This window comes from Balaenoptera borealis, assembly GCF_965194805.1.
Source record: "Balaenoptera borealis genome assembly, chromosome: 13".
NCBI classification, from domain to species: Eukaryota; Metazoa; Chordata; class Mammalia; order Artiodactyla; family Balaenopteridae; genus Balaenoptera; species Balaenoptera borealis.
Genome location: NC_138870.1, coordinates 79,612,524 through 79,624,892, shown reverse-complemented (window position 1 = coordinate 79,624,892; position 12,369 = coordinate 79,612,524). Strand labels below are relative to the sequence as shown.

The following is a 12,369-nucleotide window of genomic DNA, read 5'->3' as shown; positions in this document are numbered from 1 at the left end:
GAGGCCTACCTGCAGGCAGCTCAACCATGGCTTCTTCTCTTGCCTTCTCCAGTTTCTCCCTTACCCAGGGGAATTCCTGCAGGGAATCTAGGAAGGCATCGAATGCTTTAGGACCCCTGGTAGGTAGGATATCCAGCAGCAGCATTGTTTTCCGGAGGCCTGTGGCTTGAGCTTTAATTTCTTGAACATGGCTTTCCGTCAAGACCCCTTCCTGGTAAAGATACTGGAGGACCAGTCCCTCCACCAGTACCTCTGCACCCAGCTCGAGGCGAAGGGAGCGAAGCACTTGCTTGTCTCTAGCCTCCATCTCCCCCTGGAAAGAGACAAAATGGTAGCTCAGATCACAGGAAGCCTGATGAGCCCCTAAAGATAGTGTCTTACAGTGCAAGCTCCTTAAGGTCACGGACATCTTTGAACCCTAGCAGAACGCCAGGCCATGGTGTTTAATACACGGCTGTTAAGCCAAGCTGAATTAATTTCGAATGCTTCAGAACATGATGAACAGCACTGAACATGAATCATCTTCTCTGCTTTTACTTTCCACACAATGGGGTCCTAGCTCCATTCCTTGTTCCATAAAGAGATTTGGGGAAAAGTGGATTAGAGAACGTGCTTAAAAAGCAACTTTTATCTGAGGATTACAGAGGAGCACTTCATTCTAACATACTTGAGAAGAAATAGTGCTTTTACTTTAACATTGCGTTCATCAGAGATACCCCACCACCGCAGAAACGGCCAATATGCATACAAGTGCCCTTAAGACCGCGGGCATCTGCAGAACCTGATCATCAATGGAAGTGGGGCAATAAACCGGCAGGTACCAGTAAGTTTAACGATCTTTTTCCCTAAGAGAAAACGCCTATACACCATTGCCTTCAAGGAAAACATTAGGCGTTCATGCCCAGTCTACAGTAAATCTTATATATAGTCACAGACTCCAGCCCTTCTCTGGAAGATTTCGAATCTCCATCGCAACACTGTCATGGCCACACATGCATGGGACATTTAATGTTGTACTTTTTTTTTTCCTTTAAAAGATTTTTTTTAAATGTCCACACGCCATTGAAGCCTTGTTTCCAAGACCACTGCACCAGTGAGCAAAGGGACGGCTACGAGGGGACGTAAGTGGCGGGGAGGGGAGACGGGGGGCGGCAAATGGGGCTTTATGACACCCACAGAAAGTAGAGCTACAGCGGGCGACCCCGAGAGGCGGCAGGTGAGCAGGGAGATGTGCCCTTTGGGCTGTCCCCGCCCATGTGGAACTTTTTATTTCCCGCCTCGCCAGCTGAAGCCCTGTGGCATTACGAACGGAAAGAACTATGAAAGATTTTCGGGGCCACCTGACCCGCTATAAAGGGGGTGCTGGGAATGACGTACAGAGCAGACCGAGGGGAGAGCAGGGCCCCGAGCACCTCCACCGCCACCCCAACCCGAGCGGCGCGGGAACGCCGCGAGCAAGTTAGCGGGCGGGGGAGCCACGCAGGGCCCAGGCCGCAGACGCCACGGCGCGGGGCCTTCGAGAAAAGATGCATACGGGGGTTCTGGTATCCTGTTACTTACGTCTGCAAACACGTATCTTACGGGAAAAAAAAAAAAAAAAACTGCAACCGGAATCCAAAGTATCAGGGAACCTGCACCGTAAGCACCATTTTTGTTGAAGGCAAAAGCCCTGAACAGGAAGTATTGTCACCATCTTTGTTAAGGGCAAACACAGGAAGTGCTGTGGCCATCTTTATTGGTGGCCCAGATATCAGGATGAAGCCTTTTCCGCCATGTTTGCTGTGGGCAGAGAGTATAACCACCTGGAGATGGAAAATAGCATCATTTAGGGAGTTATTTAAGGAAAGGAGTAATTGGATAATTGCATTTTAACACATGAACTCCACCAGGGACTTGCACCCAATTGACATAATAGTCGGGTCTCAAAAGTCACCTTATCAGGGAAGCCTTCCATGACCACTTGTATTTAAAACTGCAGTGCCCACCACCACGCTATTTAAACTCGCAACATTCACCTCCTGCGCTCCCCATCCCCTTTTCCAGCTTTATTTTTACCTGAAGGACATATCACTTACTAAAACGTTTACCTAATTATTTGTTTATCATCTGTTTTCCCCCCACTAAAATGCAAGGTCATTCCTTTATATCACAGGGGTCCTTCCCAAAAAAAGTGTACAAATCAATCAGTCGGGATTCAGCTACAGCAATCAACCAGCTATTCTGCACAGATAGGGATTTGTCATGAGGAATTAGGGACATTAGCAGTAAGGGTGTCTGGGGCATGTAGTTTGGAGTTGGAAGGCAAGACAAATGCCTGCTCCAAATATATATAGAGAAAAGAATGTCAAATTGAGGGTCCTTACTCAGATTCCTTTATGAAATGAGGCAATCAATAAATACATTCATTAACTCACTTTTAAGTCAATTGGGTGACATACACAGAAAGTTGTACACCTGCTAAAAGTGGTTGACAGTAACAGAAGAAAACCTAAAAAATCATTATTTCTATAGAGGTTTTTCACAACCAACACTTCTAGTGGAAGATGAAAATATCATTGTAAGCAAATCAATGGAAAGCACTTCTAAACCTCCCTCCTCAAAACATTCTAACTTTTGTAACAAGTTTAAAGGGTTACTATACCAATATAGCATTTTACTATGCCAGTGACAATATTTTTACATTGGGTGGCAAGTATTATTATTATTATCATTAGCATTTTACACATTCCACAAGTGAGGACCGTGGAATCAAAGTGGTCAAGTGTCTTAGCCAAAATCTCACAGCTAATATACAGCAAAACCTGAATTATAACCAGGTCCCTCTGATTTCATGCTCTCTCCAATACACGGTACATGACACACCCCTGTATGGTGAAGTGTCTACTATTCTAATGACAGCCAAAATATTAGTGAATCATTCTGGTACCACCTCCTACTCTTGATACTCTTGAGTTCCAGGTACTCTCTTCACTCTCACCGTCTTCTTTCACTCTGGAATTGCTGTCCTTTCCTGGGCAAGATTCTCCTTCTGTTGGTGGACAGGTGTTAGCAATATTCTGTCTTCATCTGGATAAAGTACAGACCTCTTGCGATAATGTCAATAGCTGAGGTTACTGACTTTGGGGGAAGAAAAAAAAAGGATTTTTTCTGACTGTAAACTTTGATAACTTTCAAACAAATAGCAAAGTTGAAACAAATAACACCAAAAACACCCATATAAAACTACCTATTTTAAAAATGCTTCTTAATGACTCGTTGTATTTGGAAAGGCTTGAGATGTCCTAGGAAAGAGAAGGAGACATTGCTGATGATGTCCAGGAGGAGGTGGTAAGCCAACAGTGGGTTCCATGAGAGCTCACAGAAGAGAAGAGAGTGAGAGAGGCATGAGAAGAGTCAGTGCAGGAGCTGAGGCTCATGGAGTTCTTATGGTGAAGAACCTGAGAGGCTGGCTATTAAGGGTCTCACCTAAAACCATAAGGTGAAGCCCTTGACCATCAAATTCCCCTTTCGGAAAATTGAGGTAAGCATCCATGCTGCCTCCTAAGTGACTAGGCTGGCTCTCTGATTGGCTAGCCAGCTGCTATCAATCAGCCTGTTGGAGGAACACCACCCCACCCTAGCATATAATGATAGTCTGAGTAGCACGCCAAAGGCTCAGCTTCACTTTTATAAATATCCAAGGCCAGCAGGTCCTGAAGGAATCAAACACAGATGAGAATCACTAACACAGGTGGTTGCTCCTCCACTCCATCTGGTCCCTCTCCATAGGCTGGAATTATGCCCCCACCGAGGATTAAGCACCTGTTATTCAGTGGTAACAAATCTATTTTCAGGAAGGACAGATATTTTCCTTTTTCTCTGTCCCCTACGTGCTCTCTTGTGTCAAGATATACCCATTGTGAGTTTGCCAAAGAGTCAAAAAGAACAAGTGTTGTATTTTCTTTCATTTGGGTCTTTGGTTTGGCAACCTCCAAAACAAAAATCAAAGGAGTTGGACATTTTTGGTTCTTCTTGTTTCATAGATGTGGAAATTAAGCCATGGAGAAAAACAGATTCTTTTCAAGCACGTGTGAAACAGTTACAGAAAAAGGTCATGAATTAATTCACAAAGAAACTTCAATAAATTCAAAAAATCAATAGCCTACAAACTACGTACTCTATCATTTTACAATAAAATTGGAAATTTTAACAAAAGAATAGCTTCCATAAATCCCATATGTTTGGAGACTAAATAAAATACCCTTAAACTCTTGAGTTTAAAAAAAAGTCACACATTTCTAATGGTATAGCCATATGGAAAACAGTATGGAGAGCCCTCAAAAATTAAAAATAGGACTATCATGTGATCCAGCAATTCCACTTCTGGTTATAGATACAAAGGAAATGAAATCAGTGTCTCAAAGAGATGTCTGCACTCCCATGTTCATTGCAGCATTACACACAATAGCCAAGATATGGAATCAACCTAAGTATTCATGACAGATGAATGGAAAAAGAAAATGTGATACATATTAACATAGAAAGAGAGATAGATATAAATATCATTCAGCATGAAGAAATGTAATATAAATTTATATATATAATACATAATATATATAGTGTATATATATAATTCAGCCTTAAAAAAGATGGAAATCACATCTATTAGAATGGCCAAAATCCAGAACTCTCACAACACCAAATGCTGGTGAGGATGTTGAGCAACAGAAACTCTCATTCATTGCTGGTGGGAATGCAAAGTGGTACAGACATTTTGGAAAACAGATTGGCAGTTCATTACAAAACTAAATACACTGTCATCATATGATCCAGCAATTAATGCTCCTTGGTATTTACCCAAAGGAGCCGAAAGCTTATGTCTATACAAAAACATGCACACGGATGTTTATAGCAGCTTATTCATAATTGCCAAGTCTTAGAAACAACCAAGTGGTACATCCAGACACTGGAATATTTTTCAGCCCTAAAAAGAAATGAGCTATCAAGTATGAAAAGACATGGAGGAACCTTAAATGCATATTACTAAGTGAAAGAAGCCCATAGAAAAAGCCATATACTGTATAATCCCAATATATGACATTCTAGAAAAGACAAAATTGTGGAGACAACAAAAAGATTGGTATTCACCAGGGGGTTGGGAAGGGGGCACAGGAGATTTTTAGGGCAGTGGAAATACTCTGTATGATACCATAATGATGGATGCATGTCATTATACCTTTGTCCAAACCCATAGAACATACAACGCCAAGAGTGAAACCCAAGGTAAAATTGTGGACTTTGGGTGATTATGATGTGTCAATGTAGGTTCATCAGTTGTAGAAATGGACCACTATGGTGGGGGATGTCCATAATGAGGGAGGCTGTGCATGTGTGGGGCAGAGGGTATATGGGAAATCTCTACATCTTCTTTTCAATTTTGCTGTGAATCTTAAACTGCTCTAAAAAAATAAAAGCTTAACTAAAAGAAAAGTAAAAAAAAAAAGGAACTCCTGTCATATACTACAACCTGGGTGAACATGGAGGACATTATGCTAAGTGAAATAAGCCAGACACAGAAAGACAAATACTGCACGATCTCACTTACATGTGAAAACTAAAAACGTCAGTCATAGAAGCAGAGAGTGTAATGGTAGTTGCCAGGGCCTGGGAGGTGGGGGAAATGAGATGTTGGACAAAGGATATGAAGTTTGAGCTATGCAGGATGAATAAATTCTGGAAATCTAATGTACAGCCTGGTGATTATTGTTAATAATACTATATTGTGTACTTGCAATTTGCTAAGAGAGTAGATCTTAAAGGTTCTCACACACACACACACACACACACACACAAAAGATAACTAAGATAACTATGTGAGGTGATGGGTACGTTGATAAGCTTGATTGTGGTAATCATTTCACAATGCATACATATGTCAAAACATCACATTGTAAATGTAAATATAATTTTTACTTGTCAATTATACCTCAATAAAGCTAGAGACAAAAAGTCACACACTTCTAACCAACAGAGTATAGAAAGAAAGAAAAAAGACTTTATAGCAGAAGAATCTGGCAGACACCCCCTGAACCAAGTAATCAAGGTTAACATCAAAAATAAGTCCTGTTTAAAAAGACAAAAGCTCTAATTTGAAAAGATACATGCACCCCAATGTTCACAGCAGCTATGGGCTATTTACAATAGCCTAGACATGGAAACAACCTAAGTGTACATCAACAGATGAATGGATAAAGAATATATGGTACATATATACAATGGAATATTACTCACCCATAAAAAAGAATGAAATATTGCCATTTGCAGCAACGTGGATGGACCTAGAGATTATCATACGAAGTGAAGTAAGTCAGACAGAGAAAGACAAATATCATATAATATCACTCATACATGGAAACTAATTTTTTAAAAATGATATAAATGAACCTATTTACAAAACACAAACAGGCTCACAGATTTCAAAAACAAACTTATGGTTACCAAAGGGGAAAGGGGAGGGAGGGATAAATTAGGAATATGGGGTTAACAGATACACACTACTATATATAAAATAGATAAACAACAAGTTCCTACTGTACAGCACAGGGAACTATATTCAATATCTTGTAATAACCTATAATGGAAAAGGATTTGAAAAAGAATATATATATATACATATATATAAATATATATACAATATATATAACTGAATCACTTTGCCATACACCTGAAACTAACACAATATTGTAAATCAACTATAGTCCAGTAGAAAAAAGAAGTTCTGTTGATATCATGTGCCCCAATACGATGTGACAAGAAGGGCACATCACCTCTGTGGTATTCTTCCCCAAAATCCATAATATTAGTCTTTTCATGAGAATCAATCAGACAAACCCAAATTGAGAGACCCTCCACAAAATATCTGAAAATTACTATTCAGAAGTGTCAAGGTCATGAAAGACCAGGAAGGACTGGGAAACTGTCCCGGATTGGAGGAGACGAAGGAGATATGACAACTAAAGGAAGGGAAGGAGCGAGGGAGGGAAGAGAAGAAGAAAGAAGTAGAAAAGGAAGATGGCAAAGGACTTTCCCATCATCAGGAAGATATGAAGACCTCTGGGCTAAATTCTTATTCCCATTTCATCTTCGTTATTTCCTTGATGTGCAACTGGAATCCCATGTAGCCCCCTGCCCTGTACTCCTCCCCCAAGAAAAGAAAAAAACAGAATTTGCCAAAGGAAATATAGGCATCTGTCCCTGTAACTAGAAATCCTGAAACTACACTTGGAATATGCAGCCATGCTATCCCCTCTTTCTGTACAACCGTTAATATAGGTATTATGCTATAGATAATATTACCTGAATCATGTGCACTAATTAATTATTCTTTTACTAAGTTATGAATTCTAATGATTCCTTCAGTTCTCTCATATCTCATTTCGATCTTAGGTGAACTATTGCTTACTGTAAAAATCCTGGGGTGGTTCACAGAAGCCTAAACTGCAAACCTTTTAACAGGGCCAAATACATTGTTATTCAAATTATTGTATGCTAATTTAATACCCCAACAATATTTCTATATGTTTGAAGTTTTATGCTATGAAACTTTAGTGATTGATAATACTAGGATGATTGCAATTTACCAGAATTTGACAGCAATCAGTTTTTATTGAGCATGTATTATGTGCTAGGGTCAACTAGGTCTAACAGACTGAAAGAGAGATATGATCTCTGTCTTCTTGGAGCTTAGAGTCTAGAGAAGGAAACAAACATAAATAAGGAAACAAACATAAATAAGGAAACAAATAAAATTGATAACTACAAATTATTGTAAGTGCAATAAAGGAAGAGTGCTTTGATAAGAAAAACCAGTCCAGGGGGCTGGAGGAGGGGAGCTGATTTCAATGGAGTCTTCAGAGAAAAGCCTCTTTGAGGAGGTGACCTCTCCTATTTTTCTTCCCCCAAAATATTGCAGTAGGTATAAAACTGTACTACACACATTTAAAAGATGGATAAGAAACAAGTTGAGAATTTAAAATATTAGGATACCTAAAGATATTAGGACTTGCTAAAATAAGTTCTTAGTTTCCTGGCATTCACAATAAAAAATAAAAACCATTTGTGTTGTATAGTTCCTATCTCTCAAAGAAAGAAAACATACTGAGTCATCCAAAGAGACTAATATGTCTCTGACACTAGTTTCAAGAAGGAATTTATCATATGATTCTTTATATAAGGAACATCAAATAAACTAATAAACTATGATTTTCCTGTGTTCTTTTGTAGAAGATACCAGAATGTTCTTCAAATGTACATTCTCGGTATTGACCCACTATAAAGCACAAGATAATACAGTCTAGGTACCGACTTTCTGGTGATATAACCAAATGCAGTGACTGAAAGAGACCAGTAAATGGATGCCATTTAGACCCTCTCAAGTACCAGCTAACAACCGAACATAAGTATTCTGAATGGCAAAATTTATTAGCTGAATTTTCTTTCTGCTGACTATCTACTGGGATGACATCATGTATCACTGATTGAAGAGAAATCCATACACTTCAGATAGAATATATAAAGGAATTTTCAACATTTTGTGATGAACAATTTAGTAGCTAACCTTCCATTCTTGTTCAAGCAAAATGACACAGAAGCAAGCTATGCTGGTATCAGCAAAAGGATCAAAATGTTTCTCAATGAACAACAACAAAATGTTTGAACCTGTTTAAGCATATGGCCAAGTATTTGGCTGAGACCACAGAATTCGACATCATAAAGCACAAAGAAATTATTTTGCCCCCCACCAAAAAAAACCCCTAAGTATTTCTATTACCAGTTGGCCACACTGACGACAAAAAAAAACTTCACATGGACTTTACTGTACTGAGAATTTCTTTCCAAACAGAACTACATCATCATGAGTCTGCCCAGATGATTTATCAGCAAATGCACCATGTAGTTGAATGAACTAAGCTTTTATCTGGATTTATTTAATAAAGTCCACTTAGAAATTAGACAATGACTACTAAATATAATGATTTTTGTTTCAGCATAATTGATGCTAGACTGTTCTTTCTGGTAACAAGCCTCCAAAAGGTTAGGCTGGATCTTAATAAAGCAAATACAACCATTAGCCCAGAAGAGGGTGCTTCCCTTCCTTCCCATGTGCACTGGTAAGTGGGCATGCATCCAATCCATCCACTCTATCCACTAGCTATACAGGAAGTATAGAATTTTGAACAAATTAGAACTGTTCTTCAGGGAAACTGTGTTTGAGTTAATAGGGCAAAGAAATTAGCCATTACAAGTGCTGATGGATTCTTTATGTCTCTTCTCCCCAGATAATGAGAATATGAATGCTGGGATGCTTGGAGGACCAGTCAACTAGAAGTATGACATGGGCTAAAATAAGCTTCTCTCCACCCAGGGAAGCTCTCCATTGACCAGAAGTAGAAGGGAGGGGAAAAGACAAAATGGATTATGAACTGTGGCCTACTTCACCAAGTTCATTTGGCCTACATAGATTTCTCCTAATGGCCTAAGAGCATCAGATAAGCAAAAGGAAAAGGAAACACACTCTCCTTATGACTTTTGAGTGGTTTGTTCTCCTTTTGAGTGGCAGTTTTAGACTGTCTTCTCTTAGGGACAGAGAATTGATTTTCCATTTTTGTGGTCTCTACTCAAATCATCTAGTAGTATGTACACAGCATATGCTCAGTAAATATGGTTGACTAACAATAGGACTGTTCTATTGGTTTCATTTTACACATAGTACATAATATGGTACCTTGCAGTAGGCACTCAAAAATATGGATCAAATGAATGTATATAAGACCAGTGTATCACAACCAGACTTCTTTTTGTTTCCCACTTATGTATACTAAAGAACATAAGAAAGTCAAAAATTCCTCTCAATACATTTTTATGTAGCAAATTTTACAAGGGTTATATGTTATTACTATAAGATTTTGTTATGAGTCATAAGTACCTGAAATTTTAAGAATGCTCCTAGAATTTCTTCTCTTTTCTAACTGTACTCTTTTCCCTAAGTATTCTCAACCAACCCACTCCATTAAATATTATGCAAAGGTAAAAAAATCTCCCAAATGTTTAGTCCTGTCCTCATGTATCCAGTTGTCTACTTGACATCTCCACTTGGAGTTCAATAGGCAACTCAAATTTAATCTTTCCAAATCTAGGCTCTGGACTCTTCTTACCCCCAACTCACTTCTCCCCAACCTGCTCCACTTCTGTAAATGGTACCACCATCCCATCAAGCCAAAGACTGGAGGAGGCATCCTTGATTCCTCTCTTACCCTCACACCTCCCATCCAATCCATTAGTAAGTCCTACTGATTCTATCACTGTAACATCTCCTAATCCAATCACATCTCTCCATTCTAACCACCACTACCCTCATATAAATCACTACCGCATCTTGCTCAGACTCCAGAACTTTGCTCTATCTTGTTATTCAGGTGACATCTTAAATGTCACCTTCTTAGAGAAGCCTTCTCTGAACACCTGATCTAAAATTGCTCCCAGACTCAAGCACATCACCTTGTTTTATTTTTTTTCTTAGCATTTATCACTACCAGTTAATTTTTTATTTATTTGTTTGTTTATTGGGAAGGGGAGTATTTTCATCTCTCCCCATTAAAATGCACATCCATAAAAGCAGAGACTTTTGCTCTCTTGTTTGCTGTCATACTTCCACTGTCTACAAGAGAATGTGACACATATAGGTGCTCAATAAATAGTTCTTTAATTAAGAAGTCAATGACTCAATTAGCTAATAAGCCTAAAATGCATTTGAACATGAAAAACAAGCAGAATGCAAAACAACACAGGTTCTTAAGTAAAGTAATATATTCATTGAGACCCAATTTAAATTTTCCAGTTTCCCTCAACAGTTTTAACCTTAACTTTTAAAGCTAATAATTATTGAACATTTACATATGCCAGGAACTATGGACATTCTTTACACACACCATCTCATTTAGTTTTGTTCAATCCTTGCACAACCTTAAGAAGTAGGTACAACTAGCCAAGTGGCAGAGCCAGAATTCAAATACAGATCAGTCTTATCCCAAAGACCTAAGTCCCAACCTAGGTTAGATTGCCTGCTGATACTATGCTCCCTTCAGATGGGCCAGGTTCCCTGGGAACATTCACCCAGGAGAGTAAGGTCAGGGCAGCTTAGCCTCAACTTAGAGCTCACGTCCCTCTCCTGGAAGGTAACAGAGACAGTGTTCACTTGGAGAGCACATGGAGATCAAGTCTTGGCTACACAAGAACATTCTTCCTAGGATACACATCCTGCAAGCACAGCAAGACACTATCCAAAACAGCATTTTCCAAGTTAGTTAATTATTAAATGTCTGAACCTTCTGCAGAACTTATACAATGATTGTTACATGCTTTCTAAGATTCAGGTCTACAAAGTTAAACATTTCTTTTACTGTACAGAAGGACCTAGTTCTCGTAAAGGTCAAGTGAGCTAGTGCATATCTCTCTTTGAAAAAAATGTGAGATATTTCACAGAATGTGCATTATTTATACAATAACAAAATTCTGGAAATGGAAAGGAACTAAGAAATGACCTCTTATTTCACAAAAGTAGAAAAGGAGGCACAGAGAGGTAAAGTGACTTGTGGCTGCAGGGCTAGTAGCTGATAGAATGAAATTACATCATTTACCAAATTTAGTGCTCAATATGTAACTGAGCAATAACCCTTTCAGTCATTTTTCCTGAGTTAATATTCACGACTTCAAACTTTCAAGATTATGCCAAGCTTATGATATTGATGTGCACATATTTTTTTCAAGACTTTATATTTTGTTTAAAACATTTCAGGTTACCAATCTCTCATGTAATAAGCAATGGACATCATGTCTCCTTCATGTCTCTGGGGAAAAATAATAGAAAAATTATTATATATTCTTGGTAAATAAAGTCTTCAAACATTGATTGTCACAGATGCAACTGGTGGAAGGCGTTTATAGTTGGCTCCAATTTCAGCAGGAAGTAATTGAAAGCTACCTTGAAGACTCTCCTCCATTACATGTGCTTTTTTTCTCTGCAGTTACTTTCTGAGTTACAACTATAATTTTATTCCCAGTTCAAAATGGCCCAACAATTCAACAGTGGTTCAAGATGATCCACTAGTGCCAAACTGAATTTAACTCTTCGCTGTCTACTTTTATGTGTTTCACACAGTTATCCTGATTCTCTAAGTTCTCAAACTTCATACAACATCAGAATCACCAGGAGGAAAGCAGAGCGCTGGGTCCTGACCCCAGATTCTCTGATCCAGTAGACCCGGGATGGATGGGGCTCAAGATTTTGCATTTCTAACAGGTTCCCAGGTGATGCTGTCTGGAGACCACTGT

The 12,369-nt window shown here is 38.9% G+C and overlaps 1 protein-coding gene and 1 long non-coding RNA gene across 2 annotated transcripts in view; one reads left to right on the top strand and one right to left on the bottom strand.

The window, feature by feature from the left end:
- Positions 1 to 3,098, bottom strand: part of CRADD (CARD and death domain containing adaptor protein) — a 362,979-nt gene extending 359,881 nt beyond the window's left edge. Inside the window, exons 1-3 of the mRNA XM_082350458.1 lie at positions 2,930 to 3,098; positions 1,561 to 1,802; positions 10 to 313 (exon numbers count right to left, since the gene is read on the bottom strand). Of these exons, the coding sequence (XP_082206584.1) occupies positions 10 to 307 (298 nt within the window). The 5' untranslated portion in view covers positions 308 to 313; positions 1,561 to 1,802; positions 2,930 to 3,098. The remainder of the gene's footprint in view (positions 1 to 9; positions 314 to 1,560; positions 1,803 to 2,929) is intronic.
- LOC309609248 overlaps positions 1 to 12,369 on the top strand; it is a 310,822-nt gene that overhangs the window by 179,460 nt on the left and 118,993 nt on the right. The gene's annotated exons all lie outside the window — the stretch shown is intronic.